Source organism: Cimex lectularius, unplaced genomic scaffold (assembly GCF_000648675.2).
Source record: "Cimex lectularius strain Harlan isolate CLEC.00 unplaced genomic scaffold, Clec_2.1 scaffold140, whole genome shotgun sequence".
NCBI classification, from domain to species: Eukaryota; Metazoa; Arthropoda; class Insecta; order Hemiptera; family Cimicidae; genus Cimex; species Cimex lectularius.
In genome coordinates this window covers 878,631-904,322 of record NW_019392728.1, presented here as the reverse complement: position 1 = coordinate 904,322, position 25,692 = coordinate 878,631, and the positions used below count along the sequence as shown (strand labels likewise).

Sequence of the window (25,692 nt, the reverse complement as noted above, 5' to 3'; positions counted from 1 at the left end):
ACTTTTCCCCTCTGTTTGTTTTCTATTAGAAGTAGTTTTACTGTTACGTTTAATCTTTTTTGATGGTGTGCTAGCATGTAGCGAATAATGTGTAATAATGTGTGTAGTGGTAAGAAAGTAAGGGATAGAGAAAGATAGAAGAGGAAAAGTAATTTGCGAAAAATAAGAAGAGAGAAGGAGTGAAAGAAGAGAAATAAAAGATAAACGGAGAATGAAAGACAAATTGGCAGTAGAGTATAAAAAATGGAAAAGTGATTGATCGAAATTATCGCGAAAAAAGTTAATTAGAGAGAGTTAGAAGATGGAGAAAGAAATAGAAAAAGAAAAAGAAAGAGAGAGGTAATGAAAGCAAGAGAAAGAAACACTAAAGAGGGAAAAGGAGAAAGAAATAGTAAAGATAAAGTAAAAGTTGAATAAAGAAGGGAGATATATATATTGAATAACAAAGAGTAACAGAGAAAGACAAAATAATAGCAGTAATATGCGACATTGAGGAAGAAAAGGTGAGTGAAGAGTAAATGGGAGAAGTACAAAGACAAATTGTGATTATATAGACAAACGAAAAAAGAAAGACATGTAGAAAGTGAAGGTGAATGGATGTTAGAAATGTAGAAATGGTAGTAGTAAATGAAGAGAGAGAGAGAGAGAGAGTGATAGAGAGAGGGGGAGGGGAGAGAGAGAGGGAGGGAGGGAGGGAGAGAGAGAGCGAGAGAGAGAGCGAGAGAGAGAGAATGAACTAAATTTTTTCTAAGGGTGTTGGCGTCTGTTTGGCCTATAAAATAAATCATTAATTTTTTTTGTTAATTTGTCCCAGTTTCGTTTATGAATCTAGTTCAATCAATAATCAATTATTAACAGACATCCCATCCCTTCAAATTTCAGTATCCCGCGTTTATAATCATCTTCTTGAAATGTTTTAATTCATGTTTAATTGCCATCTAATTTTGCAGTGGTGGATATTTTAATACTGGTACATGATTATTTCATTCGGGCGTACTTCATCTTGTTCTACTTGAACAATAGGCCTGCAGCGTTTCGTCCCTCCCGAAATGTCCGACATCGGTACATATAAATTCGCTTTACGAGGCCATTAGGCCTTTAAAACGAGTCCGAAGCCCGCGGGCATAAACGGTGGGTCGGCATCCGGGAGGAAATTTATAGTTTTAATCTAATAGTCGAGCGGCATATCCGTCAGGATTTGTAATTGATCTTCTCTCTTTTTCCAGAGGGGATGCATTCCTGGAGCCGTACATGGAGGGGTTGGGGAGGGAGGATTCCATCACAAAGACAGGAGTCAGGAGTCTCACCAACTCCCCGGTCCAGGACAACAGGAAGATATCGTCTCATTTTATCATCGACTTGAAGCAGGAGCAGAAAAAGCAATCCATAGACCAGGTAGACTTTTTTATTATTAAATTGATAAAATCATTAAAACAGTAATATAAGATTAAACCGTGGTGGGTGGCACGTGTACTGATATACAAAGATATGATATACAAAGAGTTTTAAATATTTTTTTTAACAAATTAAAACATAAGATTTTGCAACAGAGAAAAGACTAAAGGTAGGACAAATTACGGCAATATTCAGCTACCACTTCCATAATCACCAGATCCCAGTCTGTTAGATATACATCGTCTGTCCGCAAGGCAATTTTTCTGATGAAGAAGTGTAAATCCCAAATATATTTACTGGCATGGAAGTTTAAACAGGTTTAACTAAATTTTGTAGAAATTTAAAAAATTGGTAAAATTATAATGTGAAAATGATTATTTTCTTATAATCTGGACCTAATTATTATCGCTCTCATTCGTATAGATATCAGCAGGAATGAACAAACTTGAAAAATATTTCCAAACTAAAGTACAATTTTTTTTATAATAAATCAAAAATACTGCTGAAATGGAAAATTAACTAATTAGGGGACCGCGGTCGTCCAGAATTTCAGCTGTCAGACACGTTTTTGCCACGGTAGCGGTCCTGCGTTCGAATCTCGGCATACTCAATGGAATTTTAATTGTGAATAATGTAATAAAATAATCAAACCGTTCCCAAATATTTTAAACGACACCTTGCTCTGTGAAACAAAATCAATGTTATAGAAAATCAATTTGTTAGAATTACTCCAAAAATTCTTCAGCTACTTGTTCCAATAACTACTAGCTGCTACGGTTTATATTTTGGAAATAAACAAATAAAAACTTTCAATAATCAATGATGACAATCTAAGTGGGGAGAAAACAGACACTCAACAATCTGTGAAAAAATACAACTTTTGATCACTTCGGTCATCCTGGACCGCCGATTCTCGCTCGTTATGGTCCAGCACAATAAAAACGATCACATTGTTCACAATTTTTTTAAAACTAAATTCCACCTTGTGTTATAAAAAAAGAAACACCATCAGTTATATTTCGGAGTTTAAGCAAACAATAAAAGTGCTAAAACTTTGCAATAATCACGAAATTAGGGATCTCTTTGCCTAAAAAGCAATGTTAAGCTATAAGTCCTGATGGTATTTCAAAGATCACATATCTGTACCGTGATATCAATCTGAGGAGGACAAAATTTTCGCTTCATTCTAGTCCGCCAATTCTCGCTAGGTTTCGACCAGCCGACCCAACGAACCGGGACAAACGAAACTAACAAGACTAACTGTATAAAAAAATTCTCTTTTTTTAAGTCCTCAGAACTTCATTCGAAAGAGAGGCAGGGGAAAAATGTCCCCAGAGTACCATTGCAGAAACTAACGACATAACTACTAAAACTGGGACGTGTTAGGACTGGAATGATAGTAGAACAGCTGACTGGGCATTGAATACGCCGGAAGTATATACTGGGTGTCCCAGTTCCTTCTGACGAAACTCAGGGAATCGATTCTACTCTTCGTTTGGAGCAAAAAATGCTCAGGAGAAAATTTTCGGAAAGTTCTCTATTTTGAAGATATTCGTCAATTTAGGTTTTTTCAACTTTTCACTACCTTACCACATAAAAACGCTTACAACTTCCAAAATGTTGACACTACAACAAATCCAATTACACCACACATAAAATGTTAGCCAATATCAGTTGGAACATATCAAAATGACAAAATTTAAAATTTTGGCCCTGATTGCACGTTCTACTGAGGTTACAAAAAACTTGTCCAGGTTTTTAAATAACGTTCTAGTAGAGTTGAAAAATAACAATTGAGTGGTCGAAAACGTAAGCTAAGGTAAATTTGAAGGGGGGATAGAATTTCAGAAACTCAGTTGTGCATTCGAGAAGAGGGAAAACACTTTGAGCATTTCTTCTGAAAAGTTCCTCATTTGTTGTTAGGTGCTTGTTACAGGAAGAACCATTGCATTTTATTGTATGAAGCTTTCTGGTATGGTTTTTGTGAGATTACAGATGTGTTACAGATTTTATTTTACAAGGCGAGTGCTAATTGATTTATTTCTACCCCCTCTTCAAATTTACCTTAGCTCACGTTTTCGAACATTTGATTGTCATTTTTCAACTCTACTAGAACCTTATTTAAAAACTTGGATATATCAACGTAAAACATATTAGATGAAGAAGTTTTTGTAAAATTTGACAAGTTGTAGGTATTTTTTTGTTACCTCATTAGAACGTGCAATCATGACCAAAATTTTAAATTTTGTAATTTTGACATGTTCCAACTGAAATTGGCTAACATTTTATGTTATTCAGATTATTGCAAAGAAGTATCTTGCAGCGAATTTAGCGTGCTTTCAAATGGTGTAATTGGATTTGTTGTAGTCTCAACATTTTGGAAGCTGTAAACGTTTTTATGTGGTAAGGTAGTGCAAAGTTGAAAAAACCTAAATTGACGAATATCTTCAAAATAGGGAACTTTCCGAAAATTTTCTCCTGAGCATTTTTTGCTCAAAACGAAGAGTAGAATCGATTCCCTGAGTTTGGTCGGAGCAGCAGAAACGGAACATGTCCTCTGTTAGTGTGATGGCCTATGCAGGCTTAGATCCTACTCCTGTGAGAATCAAGACCTGAAGGATACACTCGGAGGCCCTAAAGAAAGATTCGTGTTCTGTAGTGATTATGTGATTTTTTTAGAGTCGGAGGATCGTATCTCAGTGAATCATGAACAAATAGAACAAAAACATTATCTAAACTAAATATATTCTAACAATAAATGATACAAAAGATCAATGCTTAATCGAAAATTATAAAAAGATTAATGCTTACAATAAAGAATAAGAAAAATGCGAAATAGGAAAAAATAAACCAAAATTCTTGTGCATGCACAAAAAGAAACACTGTGTATGTTGTGTACAATGTACCTTTAACTAAATTAAAATTAAAAACAAACTGATAACACTTTATCTATAATCAATTTTAAAACTTAATAAGAGCCACGTTTTTCTTCTCCTCTTTTTCTCAACAAGAATGAGCCGGTCAGCCCTATCTTCTCTCATAGATAGGTCTTTGTTTTTCTATTAGTCCCAATGGTGGGGAGAAATAGCGGGCTTTATGAAATCAATGTTATAAGTACAACCAAGGCATACAAAGAAAAAAAGAAAATCGTGAACTAAGTTATATACAGCACAGTATATGCAGTAACACTAACTGCATATACACATATACAATATTAAGTTTAATTCAGGTGGGTCAAGAATTCCTATTAAGGCATCAGAAGTCTCAGGAAAATGATGATCCCGAAGAAAAGTGAGAATGGGCAGGCAATTCCCATGGATAGATTTCGGTCTTTCTCCGATGAAATCGATGATTTGAAGAGCTGATTGTCAGCAGCGACATCCAAGTTCGACGGATGAGCTTCTTGAAGATTGAAGATGTTTTTTAGTGCTTCAAGGCTCCAGAGGATGGTGATGGTGATCCTGGATGTTCGATGCAGGCGCAGGGTGCGGTGGTTGATAATGTACATGAGCTATCGGTGGCAAAGCATTTGGCTGCCTGAGTGATAGCCGCAGCTGCTACCTGAGGTCGTGGTGCTGCTTCTGGACCAGCGCCCAACAAATTGGCCATAATACCTGTACTGTTGTGGATGATTTCTAGATGAATAGATGTAGTCCTCTTCAAGAAGAACATGCCAAACGAAGTAATGTCCAAGATTTCCAGAAGTTGATGCGTAGTACGGAGTAATTTCCCAGAGATGTCACTGTAGATTTTTTTTTTTTGGTTCTTGTATGGTTAAGTGTTGTCTTGATTGCCTTAGGTTTATGCATGCTCAAGTTATGAAAAAAGGATATTCCTGATAATAATTCTAAAATAAATGACAAACAGGTTAGTCCTTAAATTCTGAAATATTTAGATTATTATGTGAATAAATTGCAACATTGATCAATCGATTTGTTCAAAAGATTAAAACAACAAAAAATCATGAACCTCGTTGATTTTAAAGAAAGTTAGCCGTCATATTCTGAAGTTATTTCGAGTAGACATAATTATATGTTCAGTATTTACCTTTTATCGCAATTTAGCCACGAATATTTTCAAGATTATTCAACAATCTGTATGTATTATAAATGTTATGGACAAACAACTGCAGTTTGATCATCTTAGTTCTCGCTCTGTTTCGCCCAGTATTTCGACCTCGACAAGATATCGGCCTAGGATAATCAGAATTCATGCTGAACCGGCATTGCATCACTTATTGGATCCGTCATCACTCGCGGGTTTGTTGAACTGACTGGTTCCTTCAGTTCCTCACTGAACACGGCGCATTGCTGAAACGCGTTTGAGCGGTTCAATGCCGGTTCAGCATGAGTTCCCGACTCGCAGACCAACAACCAGCATCAAATATAATCATATCTCTGCATCGTTCTTAAATATTGGTTGCACGTGTCATATCTTCTATTTTATTTGTTTGTCTTAAATCGAAAGGAATGGGATAAAAAGAAAATATGTTTATCCCGTACACCTATTTCCGGAGTACGGAAAGTGCGTTCCCACAGACCTCAGAGATAAGATGCAAATGGCATGCCGGAATGTCCACGGATATTTCAAGATAGGGGGTGTGTTCTCATCTCTTAAAAATAGACGTTATGCTAATCTATATCGGAAGGATGCTTCAAATTGCCGGTTCCTCCGGTTCTTCTTTCGCCTGCCGCCGATTGATTAAGAGCTTTCGTCGGACTGGTTTCGAGGTTGCCGTTAACTTTTGGATTCCGGCTGGATACGACGTCTCGTTATCCAATGCGAAGTCGTAAAAAGCCGAAAGGAATTGAACAGACGACTTTTACCTGCACACCTCGCTTCCAATCAGTCCGAGCTTTCTAAAAGAAAAACAAGACTGACTTGCGATTTCTACAAAGGAATTTTATTAAATTGGAGGACGATTTTTTTTATTGGAAGAAAAACCTATTTTTTCGAAAGAGAGTTATAATATAATGTGTGGTGATTAGTGACCGTTAATCGATAATTATTCAGAAATCGTGAGATGCGGTCTGGTGTGATGTAGGTTTCAGAAAAACATTTTCTTTATCGTGCCATCGTTTCGATCTTTATTGAGATCATCTTCAGGGCCTGAGATTTACAAACATTGTTTACATTTAACAAATATATTTAGGATGTGGAAAAGTGAATTTATACAATGCAAAATATATTTTTTATATTCAATCAAAGTATTTCTACTCACTCAAAGTGTTTGTCTTGTGTGTAATTGTGCCATTCTTGCGTGTAGTGTTGAGAGTGCCAGTGTTAAATGTAAACAATGTTTGTAAATCCCAGGCCCTGAAGATGATCTCAATAAAGATCGAAACGTTGGCACGATAAAGAAAATGTTTTTCTGAAACCTACATCACACCAGACCGCATCTCACGATTTCTGAATAGTTATAATATAATTTTAAATATACCTGACAATCAAGTAACTTAATCCTCAACTTCCAAAACTCAAGGCTAAATAAATATCTTACTCTTAAATTTCAATTAATAAGGTTTTTAGTTGAGATAAAAAAGTTAGTGTCACGAGCGTGATTCGAACCCACGACCTTCGGCTAGTTACGCCGCTGCTCTACCACTTGAGCTATCGTGACTTCGATCCACTCGAACACTAACTTCCCATCTCAACCCCACCTATTGAATTTTGAAAAATGGCATAAAGGAGGCAAAATTCAAAAGGTGGGGTTGTGATGGGAAGTTGGTGTCCGAATGGATCGAGATCACGATAGAGTAGAGGAGTGGTAGAGTAGGGGCGTATCCAGCCGAAGGTCGTGGGTTCGAATCCCGCTCGTGACACTGACTTTTTTATCTCAATTAAAAACCTTAATTCATTGAAAGGTATTAATTGGTCAAGCGGACCACGAAAATTAGTGAATTTAATCTTAAATGTAATTTGTATGAGAGATTATCTGTTAAAAGTATTTAAAAAAGTCATATCGATTGTAGACATATAAAAATATGTGAAAAATATATAATATTATAAACGTTTTAAAGAAAGTTTTTTTAAATCTTAAAATTTTTCACCGATCTAAGAACGTGAAAACAATTATAAAACAGGGAAACAAGTTTTTCCGCCAAGTTAACAATTTAGTCGACTTCATTTTAATTATTAAAAAAACCTAAAATTTATCTATATCTTAGATTTCGATACATTTTGCTCTAGTTTAACCTAAAAGATTTCTGTCATATAATTTATAAATTTAACTTTTATTCAAATCACGTTAAATAAAATAATGGCGTTCCATTATATTAGGTAAGACAGCAGCATAACCGATTATCTATGGGTCCTGAAATTCTTAGCTTTTTTATAGAAGAGACACGTTTCACTTTCGTCTGTTTGCCTTGTCAAGGAAATTTTTTTGATTCTTTTCTATCGTTGAATTGCGTAATGGATCAATCCTGTCACGTTGACGTAGAATTGTATCATGTGTGAACAGAATTTTTCTTTTATTGAGTTGTATTCTCCTTGACGTTTTCCTGGAAATCGTTTCACGCTTGTTTGTCGATTTGTATGCTTTCGATGTGTGTTTTTCAATCCATGGTGATGACGTGAAACCAGGACTACCGAAAAATAAAAATAAAAATCGATCTGGATACTCGGTTAATATCGAATATTAATTTTTCTTTGCGTGAAAGCCATACTTATCAAAAAGGCGTTTACAGTACTTTTTGACAACCTTCTCCGTCTTTTAACAAAAATGTTTTCTCTTTTTATGACTATCGTTTGTGAATGAATTTAAAGCCTACCTAATTATTGTACCAAAGTCATGTTTTTGTGAAATTTTTTGAAATTTTTTATTACTTCTGTTGGATTTAAAGCACTTGATATTTTTCAAAAAATTTCACGTCATTGTTTTATCTTTTTTTGTATTTTATATACAAATTTTAAGTCGTATTATTAAAATGTAACCACTTCGTTCGTTCTTCCTCTTATTTTTGTGTAATTTTAAGAAAATAGTAAACGCGTGTAAAACATTTCCGTTTGCCAAAAAAAATGTCTTTCAGTTTTTAATATAAAATAAAATTTAGCGTAATATGATCAACTGTCATTCATTAGCCATTTTTAAACCACCCCTTAGGATAGCTTTCAAAAATTCCTTGCACAGCCATGTCGAATTGATAAAAATTGTTTCTTTATTTTATTTTTGTAATTAACTGGTCCATGGACTAGTAATATTTTATGAAAGGCTTGATTGTATGAGGCATCAGTTCGCTCCAATGAAGACCTAGATTTTCCTTTATCCGACAGGGAGTGTGCCAAAGAGTTGTCTGCTAAAACACATCTTTTTTATTAGCCAAAGTTTTGAAATATTTATACAGAAATCGTGAGACTGGTGTGATAGGTTTCAGAAAAATATTTTCTTTATCATGCCAACGTTTCGATCTTTATTGAGATCATCTTCAGGGCCTGGGATTTACAAACATTGTTTACATTTAACAAATATATTTAGGATGTGGAAAAGTGAATTTATACAATGCAAAATATATTTTTTATATTCAATCAAAGTATTTCTACTCACTCAAAGTGTTTGTCTTGTGTGTAATTGTGCCATTCTTGCGTGTAGTGTTGAGAGTGCCAGTGTTAAATGTAAACAATGTTTATAAATCCCAGGCCCTGAAGATGATCTCAATAAAGATCGAAACGTTGGCACGATAAAGAAAATGTTTTTTCTGAAACCTATCACACCAGACCGCATCTCACGACTTATGAATAATTATCGATTAACGATCACTAATCACCACACACGTTTTGAAATATTTTCAGTGAAGTGCAGAGTTTATAAAACATCCATTAGAAGAAAGTTTGTAATTAATATCTTCGTAGTTCCAAAGCAAAATGCCATCAATTTTACAGTTTTTTGGAACAATGATTTTTTTCAAGAAACTGGAGTGGTGTTTGAGCCGACAGCCATGGGATATTGTGATTTTTCCAGCAAACCCTCTTTTCATGACATTGCTAAATCGCATGCGACATGAGCTTGGTAAACCATTCTCGGGTATAAGTTCATGCAAGAACTCTTCTTTTCCACAGTCCTTAGATCAACTAAAGGTGGCCATTCACGTTCACTCCAAATTGAACCGCGCCAAGCCGTACAGCTCCATTTGGACTGCCTGTAATTTGAGGGGGCATTCACGACCGCTCCACAGCCAGTCGCTCCGAACGTCAAACAGTGAATTACCTTCTCAAAATGGATGACAATCTCTTGTGCTTTCTGTTTATTTATATATTAAAAGCAAAAAATCGAAGAGGAAATGGTGTAAGAAGTGGCTCCTGAACAGAAGCCGTAATACCACATCAATTTGAAAAGATTTTTCCCTTGAACCCGCTGATTGGAGGAACTATTTAAGGATGGATGAAACGTCTTATTTACTCATTATATTTAGTATTCTACTGACCAAATTACTTCTTTCAATTAATTAATCATTTTTGTAAGGTTTTGGTTGAAATGAAAAAGCTAGCGCCACTAGCGGGATCTGAATCCATGGCATCATAAATACGCTGCTGCTCTACCACTTGAGCTATCGTGACTTCGATCCTCTCCGACACCAAAACAAATGGCAAAAAGAGAGAACATTCGAAAGGTTGTAGGTTGAGATGGAGAGTTGGTGTCCGAGTGGATCGAAGTCACGATAGCTCAAGTGGTTAGCGCTGCGGCGTATTTAGGCGAATGTCGTGGATTCGAATCCCCTCGTGACACTATTTTTTCATTTCAACCAAAACCTTACAAAAAAAAGATTAACGTCTTATTTACATTTCCTCCAGCTTGTTACCTGCTTGATTAGAAAATAAAAGATAGTCATGAGAGAAATCACCACTCTACATGAAAGGTTGGCATCCACATTACGATTTCTCGCTACAGGGATGAACTACAGACATTAAGTTCTCTACTTCGATTTCTGATCAATGTTAGGGGTTATCAATACCGCATCTCTCGTTGCATTTGTATCCTTTGTTTTGAAAACGTCGACCAACTGGTTGAGGATGAATTTCTTTTATTTCTATCGTGGTAATNCTCGCTACAGGGATGAACTACAAAGAACTTAAGTTCTCTACTACGATTTCTGATCATTGTTAGGGGTTATCAATACCGCATCTCTCGTTGCATTTGTATCCTTTGTTTTGAAAACGTCGACCACCTGGTTGAGGATGAATTTCTTTTATTTCTATCGTGGTAATCATCAACCACTTTCCATAAACTTGGTAAACTTTCATACAATTCAATCACCTCAACAATACAATCTCGATTGGATGTCATTACCAATAAAGAATAAACGTTTTTGACTTTTTGAGAATGGACGACGGAGATGTTTGCTCAGTGACAGAAAGACGGAGACTGCGCCAAAAAAACGCGGATTTTCCCATTCACGACAAAGCCATGCCGTCGTCGCACCGTAGATATTTGGAGTGGCGCGATGGAGTTTGGACCGGTCGAATATTCGGCACAGCCGGGCACGCCAGTTCAGTTTTGCCATTGACGTGGTTTTTGGAACGGCGTCGCTCCGTTTGGACTGCTAGGAGCGATCGTGAATGGCCACCTTAATGGCATCCTTCGGCAATGCACATTCCATACTGATTCGTCTGATTCTACAGCTTGCTCTGTCATCATGATTCATTGATAGTCGCTCCGAACCATTTTTCCTTTTCAAGGAAGTATCTCTACCCTTTAAATTTAAAAGAACTTCATTACATTTAACCAAAGCCAACATTTCGCGTACAACTTTTTTAAATGCTTGCATGAGTGTTCACATTTCGCTACATATCAGGTAGAAACAAACTTGGAAACAACGAGAGTTGATTTTCTGCTTGTTGGACACTGCCTTCTTCGAGGAACCGTCGAGCTGTTTAGCCATGATCCAAGTTATCAGTTGCCAGTAAGCCCATTTTTCATCATACGTCTTTCGACAAGTCGCAAACCGTATTCATAAAAGATTCTGAGGCGTAAGTTCATGCAGGACCAGACTGCTTCTCTTTTCCACAGGCCCTATATAGTGTCCTTCGACACTATCACTGTCAAGTACCGGACTACTCGGGACTGTAGTTGAATGTTGCTGTAGAATAATCCATAATCATACATTTATGATTGATGGTCGCTCTGAATCTTTCTTCTTTTCCATACCCTATCTGTACCCTAAAACTTTTCAAAGCAACGCCGCGTATTGAGCCGGTCAAGGATCCCTTCCCTTTCTCTTTTAATGATTACAGGATCTGTTTAAAGCTGCTGTATTTTTTTTTTTTTTTTTCAATAAAGTCCTTATATGATAAGAGTTTCACGAAAAACCGCCATCAGTTTTTTCGGCAGAATTTAATTAAACTGATACTTTATTGAAACTGTGAAAGATTAATTAACAAGCGTGCTGTCTACAAGAGAGCATTGATTGTTGGTTAAATTTAAATATGATATAATTAACTTATTTACCGTCTTTTGAATTCCTGCATTTGATCCAACATTTTTGTACACATAATTACAAGGGTACTTTGAAATGCACTTTATTTGAATTTTTTTTATGAGTGCATGTGTTAAAATATTTTCCCAGTTATAAAAACAGCAATGCTAATAGGGCTACTTCCTGAAAACGTGATTTTAAAAGCTTCTCAATTAGGCGAGGGAAAACAGTAAAAGGTTGAAAATTACTGGTCTTGCATCTTTGTGTAATTGTCTTTTCATTGTATTTCCAAGTTGAAAACAAGAGTGAATATTAATGGATGAAGACTAATTGAAATTTTCCTTTGGGGTCGGGAACCCCTTTTCGGTTTGAATAAGACTGATTTTCGGCATTAACACAACAATACGTCCTTTTTTTTCCTTTCGGCCTCACGCTAAATTAAAATACCATTAATTCCTCCCCCGAGGATTTTTTTGTTCATTTTCGCACCCTTGAAGTGTGATTTCTTCGGATTTTTTATCTCCTTTATCGCAGTGGATGCGGGGAATTTACATGTGAAGGGCCGAGGCGATTATTGCCGACAAAGGAACCACGCCCAATCCCTAACAAGGATCGTCATCCCACATTCCAAACACGTACCAGTTTTGTTTAGGAGACACACAGGGGTAAAAAAAATAGCGGAAAACAAAAAGAATAATAGCCGGGTATAAAACGTCGAGACGTCAGCGATACCTGAAAATCTTTTATGCAACGATTCCTTGGATTTTCACCACCTAAACACCTCTGAGATTTATGCTCAGGTTTAGTGAATAATATTCATGAATTACCTTTTTTTCTATCGAAAAAATAATATATATATATATTTTGTAAATCACAGTGACGTAACCTCAAGATTATGTGTTGAGATCACCTACGATTCTCCCTGGCGGACAGTACCGGAAAGAGAGGACCTAAGGTATGATACCATGCGAATGCGAAGGGCAGTCTCGCAGTTAAGGGCAGATCAGAATCAGAAACAAGTCAGGAAGCCGGGGAGTTTCGTCATCTTGAGGCAACATTTATATATACAGGGTGAATTGCTACTCGTGCTACAAACTTCTCCAGTAGATTCTTCACCCTAAAATGAACAAAAAAGTTCATATTGTCCATGGNCCTTGGATTTTCACCACCTAAACACCTCTGAGATTTATGCTCAGGTTTAGTGAATAATATTCATGAATTACCTTTTTTTCTATCGAAAAAATAATATATATATTTTGTAAATCACAGTGACGTAACCTCAAGATTATCTGTTGAGATCACCTACGATTCTCCCTGGCGGACAGTACCAGAAAGAGAGGACCTAAGGTATGATACCATGCGAATGGACAGGCAGTCTCGCAGTTAAGGGGGCAGATCAGAAACAAGTCAGGAAGTCGGGGAGTTTCGTCATCTTGAGGCAACATTTATATATACCCGAGGGGTTAAATGCCTAGGTAGACTCGTACCCCATCCTAAAAGCATACTTATCACATAGGCTATGAATATTATGGCTTTTGTTGTTAGTTGGAATGGGATGATTAGGTCGGACGTATAATGAGAATAAAGAAGGGAGACGAGAACACTGCCCTGTGGGACTCCTGCTACAGTAACCGAGATAGAAAATATTATGTTTTGTGGGATTTTCAAACAAGGAAGATCGGAAAAATAGAATCTTATGAAAAAATAAGAAGTCGCTGTAGGTTGCATTATTTCTACTAGGTTATTACTTTTACTGTTGCCTTGAATAGATTAAATACGCTTGAAAAAATTGAACCGGCTAAATACGCCGCTTTTCCAACCACTTGAACTGTCATAACTTCAATCCCCATCCGAAGGTCGTGGTTTCGAATCCCACTCGTGACACAAACTTTTTCATCTCTACCAAGACCTCAGATAAAAAGTATAATTAATTAAAATAATCAATACTGTCAATTATGACTACTAAACATGATTTATTTAATTTAATTTGGATAAATTCAATTGAATTTATATCCTAAACTAAATGATTATAACAATTATTATTCAGAAATCGTGAGATGCGGTCTGGTTACACGACATTTGAAAAATAGCAAAAAGGAGGGAAAACTCAAAAGGTGGGGTTGAGTAGGAAGTTGGTGTCCGAGTGGATCGAGGTCACGATAGTTCAAGTGGGAGAGCAGCGGCGTATCTAGCCGAATAACGATGGTTCGAATCCCACCCGTGCCATTGACTTTTTTATCTAAATGAAAAACCTTAATTAACTGTAATATATTAATTGGTCAAGCGGACCATGAAATTAGTGAATTTAAAGATCGAAACGTTTGGACGATAAAGAAAATGTTTTTCTGAAACCTACATTACGCCAGACCGCATCTCACGATTTCCGAATAATCTTCGACTAACGGTCACTAATCACCACACGATTATAACAATTTAAATTTTATTTATTATTGCTATATAGATGATTATTAAAGTCGGATTATAAATAAATTAGTTACACCGCCGTTCGTTTCCTTTGTTCTTGGTTTACAAAACGGAAAAGAAGAACAATGTGACGTTTCAATCAATTCTTTTGATATCAGTACATGAGAACCTCTCTTTCCGAAATTCTTAAAAAGGAATATTAATTAACTAGTTAATTGTTTAATTATATCTATCCTTTGGCCCTGATTGTATATCAAAGAAGAAAACGGAACGAATAAAATGTTACATTTCAACAGTCTTTAAGAGTAGGCCACATTTTGGGAAATTTGATTTTATTAATATTGCATTGGGGGTTAATTACGTATACAACTTTAATTTTTTTTTGTAATTTAACAATTTTATCGTCCTTGATCATTTTGGTCGTAAGTTACACATTCCGCCCTCTTAACTGTTTCTTCTTTCTGGGTGGCTTCGAAAACCTGTCAAAATTGGCTGACCATTCAATGAAAACAATGTAGCATAACTTTCTTCTCGGTTTATTCTATAAAAAAGCAGTACCGAGCCGTATTAATCTTAAAAAAAAAAAAAAAGATTGATCGTTTCTTTTAAGATGGATCGCTCGCAAACGGTGTTACTGGTAATTGGAGGGTCAAAAGTACTCAATCCCCATTGGTCCAGGTTTTAGCGACAAATCTCACCCCCTGAGAAAACCGTTCATTTTCTCTTACTCCCTTTCAAAATCACTTAGGGTTAATTAATAAAAGTTATTGTTGTCGATCTTGTACAAATCATACGAAAAAGATTAATCAAGTGTTTATCACGGTGGGCGTAGATTCACTTTAATAAATCTTCTCGACTCGAGGTAGTAAATTCCAATCTCTGGAGAATTGGCTTTTACCTCATCCTTGAATTATTATGCTAGTGAAGTCGTAAGAATGAATTATTGCATATAAGGGAAGAACAGGCTTACCCAACTGTGCCCTATAATCCGGGTACAAATCTTCCTTTCCGGTTTTGTTTGATTGAGAGAAAATTTGTTAATTATTTGGTCCAGTTCAACAAATTTCCTCTTTCTCCAATAAATTATCAAGTTTTTCTTTGAATGTGGCGAACAAAAGTATCGGGTTTTTCAGAAAGTTTGTCGGGGTTGTTGGAACAAAACGAGGCCGAATCAACTCAATTTGTATTGAACCGAAATTTGTATGGTTGTGTAAAATTATAACTTACTGGATAGCAACTTTCATGAGAAAAGGCTTTCGAGAGAAACGTGACATACCGAATTTAGGACATAGTATTTTTAGCGCATTAACTCAAATAGAAGTAACCTGGAACAACAACGAGAAAAACTAAACATGACGAGTATGCAATGATGATAAACTTTATCAAATATAAGGAACAAAGAAAGAGAAAGCGAGTTAGTGTGCACGAAAGTAATGAGTAAAAAAAAAAATGAAGGTGAAAAAGTCGGGAGTGTTAATGAAAGAGAGAAAAAGAGAGAGTGAGATAGAAAATCAGCTTAAGAGAGAGAAAGAGATTGATTAATCGTTTTATTTAATCACGCAAAGTTAGATCTCTTAGACCTTTCTCACCCTTAACGGGAAGAAAGAAATAGAGATAGAAAGGGAGAGAGAGAGAGAGAGAGAGAGAGATTAACTGATAGCAGATAGAGAGAAAGACAGAAAGAAAGAGAGAGAGAAAGCGGCAGTAAGTGTATGAAAGTACAAAAAGGAGTATAGAGTAAGTTAGAGAGCGAAGATGAATGGAAAAGAGAGAGAGAGAGGAAGAGAGAGACAGACAGAAAGAAAGATAGAGAGAGAGAGAGAGGTGGGAGAGAGAAAGGGGGGAGAGAGGTTACCTGATAGCAGATAGAGAAAAAGATACGGAGATAGAGAAAGAAAGAAAGAGAGAGAGAGAGAGAGAGAGAGAGAGAGAGAGAGAGAGAGAGAGAGAGAGACAGACAGACAGACAGACAGAAAGAAAGAGAGAGGTGGGAGAGAGATTAACTGATAGCAGATAGAGTAAAAGATACGGAGATAGAGAAAGAAAGAAAGGCAGAAAGAGAGAGAGAGAGAGAGAGAGAGAGTTAAAGTGATGGAGGAAGAAAAACAGAGAGAGTGAATGAGTAAGGAAGGAAAGCAAGATATTTTCTGTTATTTCACTTCCCCATTTCACAGAAATTAAAAAGAATTATGAAAGTTGGATCATCATAAAATGTATTCATTATAGGTAAAATCCATGCATTCCTTCCAGCTTGTTTTAACTTTTGATTAATGGATAATTTGATATCCTTACTGTGTATATCCTGTTATGCCTTGTCAAACTGGCGAAAAAGTTTTTTCCCTTTTTTTAGTTCTGCGTGAAATCGTCGAGCTGTTAACTATTCTGTATTTTTAAGAGCCATGGCGAGAAAAGTCGAATTAATGACCCAAACCAGAAGCAGCAAGTTTGCAGTGAAAGCTCTTTCCGGCCCGGCGAGAAAAGCACAACGTGGAGGCACGCAGTTAATTTTTAACCCTTGCAACAAGTTGCAAACCGAGCGGAATCAGTTAAAAAACTTCCGGACAATTCCACATTTCAAAATACTGTTTTGTTAAATGCCAAACTAGTGAGACATCAGAGCGTGTCTAGTCCTGCCGAACAGTAGAAAAGTATACGTCAAAATGTTTATCATACTAAATTCACAAGTTTTCGTGGTCCGCTTGACCAGTTAATATCTTTCAATTAATTAAGTTGTTTAGTTGAGATAAAAAAGTCAGTGTCACGAGTGGGATTCGAACCCACGACCTTCGGCTGGATACGCCGCTGCTCTACCACTTAAGCTATTGTGACTTCGATCCACTCGGACACTAACTAACCATCTCAACCCCTCCTTTTGAATTTTCCCTCCTTTTTGGCCATTTCATTTGTCGCCGAGAATGAAATAGATTACACGACATTTGGAAAATTGCAAAAAGGAAGGAAAATAAGGAAGGTGGGGTTGAGATGGGAAGTTAGTGTCCGAGTGGATCGAGGTCACGTTATCTCAAATGGTAGAGCAGCGGTGTATCTAACCGAAGATCGTGGGTTCGAATCCCGCTCGTGACACTGACTTTTTTATTTCAACTAAAAACCTTAATTAATTGAAGTTTATCATACTGTCGAGTGTTTCCTGTTGCTCCTGGACGAGACAGCCTCAAATAATTTTTTATGAAAACGTTTCACTCAAAAATTCATAAAGCTTAACTTACGGCCTTCATAACCGAGTCGGGGGTAGAGAAAAATTAAAATCAATAAACTGGTCCTCCGGAGGGCGGATGGGGGCTGAAGTAGAGAGTATTGTCTGGTTCTGAGTCACTCTCTTAGACCGGTTAATTTATGTACAAGGGGATCTTTGGAAAGGGGAGGACGCGGCCTTTATTTTCTACGTTATGACAGTTTCAATTAACGTCAGTTTTATTTCTTATCTCCTGCCTTATCAGTATTTGTTTTTACTTTTCGAAAAAGCCCGTCTGCGATTACTTATTTCAGACCTCCTGCCCCACTGGGATTATCCATTCTTTTATCGTCTCCCTTTTCGTTCCATTTGTGTTATCCGATTACTCCAATTCATAAGGGCTTTCACCTTTTTAAGATTAGTGCCCCCTCTCGTCTTCCTTTAGAATTAGAATTAGGATCCCCCCTTATAGTCCTTCAAAGAAATCCGATTTACATTGTGAGCCAAATCGCAATCGCGTTGGCCACCAGAAAAAATAGCTGTGAAAAATCTCTATTTTCCTTCAACTGTTGTCGAAAGTTCAATATTTATCATCCCTTGGGCCTATTCTAGTTTCTCAGTCGATCTGTACTGTTTGCCCTTGTACGTTCTATTTTCTGTGTTATCGTCCATGTCGGAACTCGATCTTTTAACAGAACAACAGTTATTACGATTATACGGAGTCTATGCCAAACTGCTGGTCATAAACTCCCTGACCACAAATTGGAATATTTCGGTTTGCGATTTGAAACATGCCTACGCATTGACCGTACCGGCGTTGAAATCGATTTATAATCTACTATCTTTCTGTAGTTTCATCTTTTTCGATCCCTTTTGATTTTCCTCTAATTCTGGTTGTCTCAACACTTCATTGAGTAAAAATAACATACAAAGTGACCACAGAAAATCTCGAAAAGCTGAAACGCGTCTGATAGGCCAAAAACCGAAGATTAGCAGGTCAAAAAATTGATGGAAAAGACGCTCAGTGTTGACTCACCCCCCAAGCCTTAGGAAATAATCTCACAATTTACGGACTTTTTTATGTTTTATACGTATCTNAGTATACCATAACCTGAAAAATTATATCTACATCTACATCTAGTTGAGATAAAAAATTGAATGAATTGAAAAATGGCAAAAAAGGAGGGAAAATTCAAAAAGTGGGGTTGAGATGGGAGGTTAGTGTCCGAGTGGATCGAAGTCAAGATGGCTCAAGTGGCAGAGCAGCGGCGTATCTAGCCGAAGATCGTGGGTTCGAATCCCGCTCGTGACATTGACTTTTTTATCTCAACTAAAAACCTTAATTATTTCAAAAAATTAATTTTAATAAAAACTTTTAAATTACTATAATGAGAAAAACGTGATACTAACCTCGTTTTCATTTTAGAAACGCGTAACCTTAGTAGTTTTTATCGATTTATAATATTGTCTCTTACAGATAAAGTACAGTAGCGGCCCGAGAGGCTCCCCCAGGGGGGAATAATAAAGAATAAACTGTACATATTTTATTTCTATAAAAATTTGTTCTACGCTAGAAATTTGTTCCCTTGATTTTCTCCCCTCTAAATAGTAAAATTCTACTAGTTCTTTCTAATTTCTGAGAAATATTAAAGGATACAAATTATCCACAATCTAATCTGAGGGTGTGTTTGACTTAAAACGGTGAGAAAGGTTTTTAAACAGGGAACTTTATAGCCATGAAGTAGCCAGTTACCAATTTCACCCCGAATTCTGTGTCTTTTTCTTTTAATTTTTTTCAATACGCTGAAAAATTATCTTTATCGTAAATAGGCCAGGGGAGTGAATTTCGCCAATTTACCGTAATTTCCCTCCTTTTTATAAGACAAATCCTTTTTTTAAAAAGACCTCCACCGACGGTTAACGGAAGCCTCGGTCCAGAAACCGTTTCGGGTTCCCCGCTATTTTCTCCGAGATGCCCAGGGTCGTCCGGGGTCGAAATCCACGGCCCGTTAAACTAGCATCTGCCTCGGAATCGAGTGTGCAGGCCCGGGGTCTTTACCCGTTCACCCCCTAGGGTATATTTCGGCGTTTCCACCTAGAAACAATCGGAAAGGCATTCGGCAGATAAGGGAAGTGGATTTTCGTGAGGCGGAAACGAAACCAGCCAGACCTGCCATTTCGCATGAGGCCGAATCTACAAATAGCGTGGGATCAATTCCGCGATACGCATGTGAAACGTACTACAAATGATGTATGATGGCAAACACAAAAATAAATTGATAAAGGGCGAAGTTTTATAACGAAAAGGTGACAACTAATGCGAGCCGATGATAAAATTTACAATTCAGCCTATTTAACTGTTAATTATGTGCCATTTTAATACATAAACGGCCTCGATTATTGTATTTTACTTATAGATTTCTTGTTTTGTGTTCCCTTTTGTATATATTGAGAGTGAATGTATTTATTAGCTTTCAATTAATTAAGGTTTTTAGTTGAGTAAAAAAGTCAGTGTCACGAGCGGGATTCGAACCCACGACCTTCGGCTATATACGCCGCTACTCTACCACTTAGACTTACTTCGATCCTCTCGGACACTAACTTGCCATCTCAACCTCACCTCTCGATTTTCCCTCACGATAGCTCAAGTGGTAGGGCAGCGGCGTAACTAGCCGAAGGTCTGGGTTCGAATCCTGTTCGTGACCCCGACGTTTTTATCTCAACTAAAAACCTTAACTAATGAAAGATATTGGTTAAGCGGACCACGAAAACTAGTGTATTTATTAGCGTTAGTGTGTAGTATGAGCGAGTTTATAATCTATCGACTTTTAAGCACAATTCTTATATACTTTGGCATTCCTACACGCTCTCTATATAGAGTCAAGGAATCAATAAAGTGGGATACGTTGAGCCTAAACTTAATAGGGTAAAGATGATTCCTCATTCTTGATACCTAGAAGCTTCTCTTTTGTTCCCACCCGCAAACTTTTGATGATTTTTTTAATCGCTATTTTAATCTCAAAGGGCCGGATTGAAGTGTACGGTTCGGATATTGGGACGTCCCGGGCTTAATACAACTTAATGAAGTGCTTACAGCATGATTTATGCTACAGTACATCTGACAAAGTTTATATACACACACACACACACACACAATAAATCACTTAACTAAAATGTAAAGCGCGGTTGTGGTTAAGACAATTAACTTTCCGGTTCATGTAATGGATGGAGTAGCGAAACATGCAGGGCCATACAACTGTTCATTAACCAAGATATCAGGTACACAAAGATCAAGTTTATGTCTGCCATTTGCTGGAATGAACGCCATTAAAATTTATCTTTAAATTTAATTAAAACCACGCTTAGGCAATTAACGAATTACAATTATATATATATATATATATATATCTTATTATTCGTAATACTTATTATATTATCCCTCTGAAGTTAAGTACTAATATTCATAAATATCCAAGTAGAAAACCCTGTGGACATGACCTAAGCACCCTTCTCTAAACATCGAAACTTTGCTCAGAAGTCCATAGTCATTTTGACCAAAACACAATGCCATCTTAGATACCATTCAGTTTCTTCGCTTATGGCAGTATTTCGTCGTCAATGTAATTCTTAAAACTGACAAACCTCCCAACCACAGATCTTCCTACTGGCCCATCTGCCTTATTCTTGTGATGTCCCAAATACTCGAAAGAATCAAACCGTTTAATATCCAGTCTAGATTCACAGAAATTCATTCTTTTTCACCAATTCGTCTTCCGTTCCCATCATTCCAAGGTACAACAATTGTTGTCATCATTTCCTCCGCTCTGGAGAACAAATCATGGTTTCGTTCCTGATCGCTTTGAATTGGATCTGTGAAATCTTCCACGGCCTTAAAACTCGTCCTACCCAATTCTTATTATCTTTTGCGTGGAATCCTATTTAACTGCTACTTCAGAGTAAGGTGTAGCGACGAGTAGTTACTTACCAGACCAATACAAGCCGGCGTACCGCAATGGAATATCAATGATCCTAAATATATACGGATAGTATTGCAATATTGTCCGAATCATATCTAAGCAACTTACAATATTCAAAAACGAACACTCTCGATCAAGGTTTGGTCTTGAAAAAGTAAGCAAATTGTATATATTCTTCAAGGTCAGATGTCACACATTTAAGATCGTTTTGCTCTGATGATGACCTTAAAATAGGTCGAAGCTTGGATAGCGCTAACAACTGGATTTGCTTTCTTCTTGAAGACCAGACCTTGATCCAGAGTGTACGTGAGAGAAAAAGCGGTCGATATTTCTAATACTGATAATATCCAAAACCACCTTGAACTAATCAAAGACATGTGCAAAAAATGAAAGAAAAAAAAATGAAAAAATGAAGCAAAAATTGCAAAAAAAAATTTCGTTCTTACTGAACGAAAAAATGTACACAGTGTACATTTAAATAGTATAAAACAGTGTTTCCCTCCATGGTACATCAGCAACAAAGAACTACGGACCACTCAAATCAGATCAAGTCAGATATGTACTTTAGACTATACCTAGACAGCTGACGGAATCCCTTCATAAGACTTCAGAATCAACCACTAAACAGATGACTTGGACCTCCTGTTTGACCTTCAAAACTAATTTTGTACAAGTAATTTCTGCGGCCACTTTGGACCACCAAATGGAACGTGGGGTTCTGCCAAACCGTTCAATATCCAGGGCATCTAATATTTCCAATCAAAAGCCCTAAGGTAAATTGTCAAAACTAGTTGCTACGTGTTTGTTCCTCACTTTCTACGACATCTACTTTACTTTTGTCAACGAACAGATCTAATCCCTACGCCTACTTTTCGATCCATCCTAACCCTACAGCCCATGCCATCTCTGCACTCACCCATCCAACGAACCCAGTCTCGAGACCGCCTACTTAACTCCGGAGTAGTGGCTGATAATAAGTGCTCATAGCAAGTGTCTTCTGTATGCACAGCTTCAAAACGTCTTACTTTAGTTAATTTCTATTGTTTGAACATAAATATGACATAAATAATGCTTTGTCATAACGGGAAACTTTCTTATCGAACTAACAAATCCACTGCAAAATAAAAAGGGAGCCCCTGCAAACCTTACTTCACTCAAATCCTACGTAATAACCTTGATATTTGAGATGACGGTGAACAAGAGAGGTTGTTAGCGAAAGTGCTAAGTGCGCTATTCAATAATCGAGACAATGGAAAATTGTACCGAGTTTATAACTAAGTTTACCTACTGGTTTTAAACAAACGAAAACTTTTTTTTGTATTTGGATTCGTGTAAGGAGTTTTTTTTAAAGAAGTCATTTGGTATTCAATTTAAAGCTAGACCTTCAGCGTACCCCGTCTCTGACTGAAAGCCCGAGCTGAAATAAGACACCTGCCTGAACGGGAGTCGATCGACGAGTCAGTATTTGACGTTGAATAATGCAAATTTCATTTGCACCCCCTGCGGCGGGAATCACTTTCCTCTTTGAATAAAATAAAGTCGGATCCATTGTCCCGGCGAGGTAAGACCCCCCCAGCCTCTTTCCCTCCGGCTTCAACCCTTATCGGACCCGACCGTTTCCGACACCGCAGAATCCCCTGGGCACGGCCCTAATAACGTCGACCTTCTTCAAACCTCCTCGTAGCTTCCTTTTAGGGCGAACCGAGCAACAGATAAGGCTGCGCAGGGCTCGACAATCCCATTTGAGGTTTTATCCGAAATTGAAAATAGATTCTTCTGATTTCTTTCAACACGTATATTGCTTTAAACAATGTAATTGTGACAGGGCGGATTAATAAGATACGACGATTACGTTTCAGTAGCCAACTGACAATCACTTTTGATGGTTTGTTTTATCATAACAAATCAAATATCTCTGTGTAATAGACTTTTATGCAAAGCTATCAAGGATTAATGAAACTGTAAATACGTTCATGTGCTATTGATCAGGATTGCAAGTAAGAAGTATAGAACAAATCAAAATAATAGAAACAGAATGTTGTGTGGTGGTAGTGGTGGTGGTGGTGGTGGTGGGTGTGTGTGTGTGTGTGTGTGTGTGTGTGTGTGTGTGTGTGTGTGTGTGTGTGTTGTCGTTGTTCCTTGTTTATTTCACTTTGCTACCTTATACAGGGTGTCCTTTTTAGAAGACCCGGCTGAATTTCTCTTAAACCAATGACTCTATTATTTAAAATAAAATTTCGTTCATATTTTTTACAATAGTCTCAAATTTTTACCTTTTTGTAGAACAAAAGAGGAGAGCGGAAAAGTGGGCTTGAAGCTCAAGATCAAAAAAACTAAGATCATGGCAACCGGCCCCATCATTCCTTAGTAAAAGGGGAAGTTGTGGAAGTAGTGGCACAATCCCAAATTACAGCAGCCATGAGATTAAAAGACGCCTGCTCCTTGAGAGGAAAGCGATGGCGAACCTAAACAGCATGATAAAAAATAGAGACATCTCCCTGCCAACAAAAGTCCGCATGGTCAAAGCAATGATATTCCCAGTAGTCATGTATGGCTGCGAGAGTTGGACTATAAGGACGGCCGAGCGCCGAAGAATGATTCTTTTGAACTATGGTGCTGGAGAAGACGCTTGAGAGTCCCTTGGACTGCAAGAAGATCAAGCCAGTCAATCCTAAAAGAAATCAACCCTAAATGTTCCCTGGAAGGCCAGAAAATGAAACTGAAGCTCAAATACTTTGTCCACCAAATGATTAGGGAGCATTCACTGAAGAAGACCCTGATGCTGGGAAAGATTGAAGGTCAAAGAAGACGGGGACGGCAAAGGATGTGATGGTTAGACAGTGTAGATGCAACGAATATGAAACGAGTCAACTTCAGAGGACAGCAGAAGCAGGAGGGCCTTGGTCCATGGGGTCGCAAAGAGTCGGACTCCACTGTGTGACTGAACAACAACAGAAAAATGATACAGCCTACCTCAAGCCTGGTTCAACTTCAAAATTTTGGCCACCAAATGAGAAGGGAGCACTCACTGAAGAAGACCCTGGTGCTGGGAAAGATTGAAGGTCAAAGAAGACGGGGACGGCAAAGGATGTGATGGTTAGACAGTGTAGATGCAACGAATATGAAACGAGTCAACTTTAGAGGACAGAAGTAGACAGGAGGGCCTTGGTCCATGGGGTCGCAAAGAGTCGGACTCGACTGTGCGAATGAACAACAGAAAAATTGTACAGCGTATCTCAAACTTGGTTCAACTTCAAAATTTTAAATACGACCCTAAACATCCTGACACATAATTTTAATGTATTTTTTACGCTGAAAACAATGGTGCAATCGGATTTTAAATTGACCAAAAAATGAAAGTTGTGCAAAAGGTTATGGAAAAAAAAGTTGAAGGTGGTCAAGCGGATCACGAAACTAGTGAATTTAATCAGTTTAAAATGAAGTATACCTTCACTGAGCTCTCCGTGGCCATTTCATTTGTCGCCGAGAATCAAATATATTACACGACATTTAAAAAATGGCAAAAAGGAGGAAAAATTCAAAAGGTGGGGTTGAGATGGGAAGTTAGTGTCCGAGTGGATCGAGGTCGCGATAGCTCGGGTGGTAGAGCAGCGGCGTATCTAGCTGAAGATCGTGGGTTCGAACCCCGCTCGAGACGCTGACTTTTTTATCTCAACTAAAAACCTTAATTATTTGTAAGATTAAAAATAATTTTGATTGCCTTTTCAATACCTGCATTATTTTTGCTCCAGCCCAATACTTTCGCCTTTTATGTAATATAACAATTATGAGTGTTGTGAAAGAGGAAACGTAGGAAAACATAAATAATTAATGCATGCTGTGATAAGTTTTTTTTAAATTTTACATTATTTTATATAATTATTATATATATTTGGTTTCAACTGACTGACGTGAAATAATGGCAATGTATGCGAAATATTTGACAAGGGAAAATTGAATAAATTGTTCTCTGCGGTGTCTTCAAACAGCGAAATTGAACGGGCCAGATACGGTCTTGTTTTACTTACAGAATATCCTTTGTTCGCCTGGTTCGCATACACGGCGCATAATGCCTCAATAAAACCACAATACAGAATAAAAAGGCGGCCTGAAATAAAAGGAAAACAGAACAATACGTTGTGAGATTTTCCTACTTTCGTTTATTTTCCTCCAATAGGATGGTATACATTTTTAATTGACTCTTATGCAAGGGCCTTTCCTGACATTATGTACAATGGGGTAAAAGGGTGGAAAGAATTGAAAAATCATTGACCTTTTTCCTTATTGAGTC

At 37.3% G+C, this 25,692-nt stretch overlaps 1 protein-coding gene and 1 long non-coding RNA gene across 8 annotated transcripts in view; one reads left to right on the top strand and one right to left on the bottom strand.

Annotated features, from left to right (window-relative positions):
• LOC106665170 (protein sprint) overlaps positions 1–25,692 on the top strand; it is a 450,469-nt gene that overhangs the window by 394,261 nt on the left and 30,516 nt on the right. For all 7 annotated transcript variants that reach the window (XM_014391409.2, XM_014391412.2, XM_024226765.1 and 4 more), the window contains one exon: positions 1,227–1,395. In XM_014391409.2, coding sequence (XP_014246895.1) covers positions 1,227–1,395 — 169 coding nt within the window. The remainder of the gene's footprint in view (positions 1–1,226; positions 1,396–25,692) is intronic.
• On the bottom strand, positions 4,124–5,819 carry LOC106665179. The gene is made up of 2 exons (XR_002910270.1): positions 5,443–5,819; positions 4,124–5,242 (listed from the first exon to the last, which is right to left on the bottom strand). It is a non-coding gene; the product is annotated as an uncharacterized LOC106665179 (long non-coding RNA).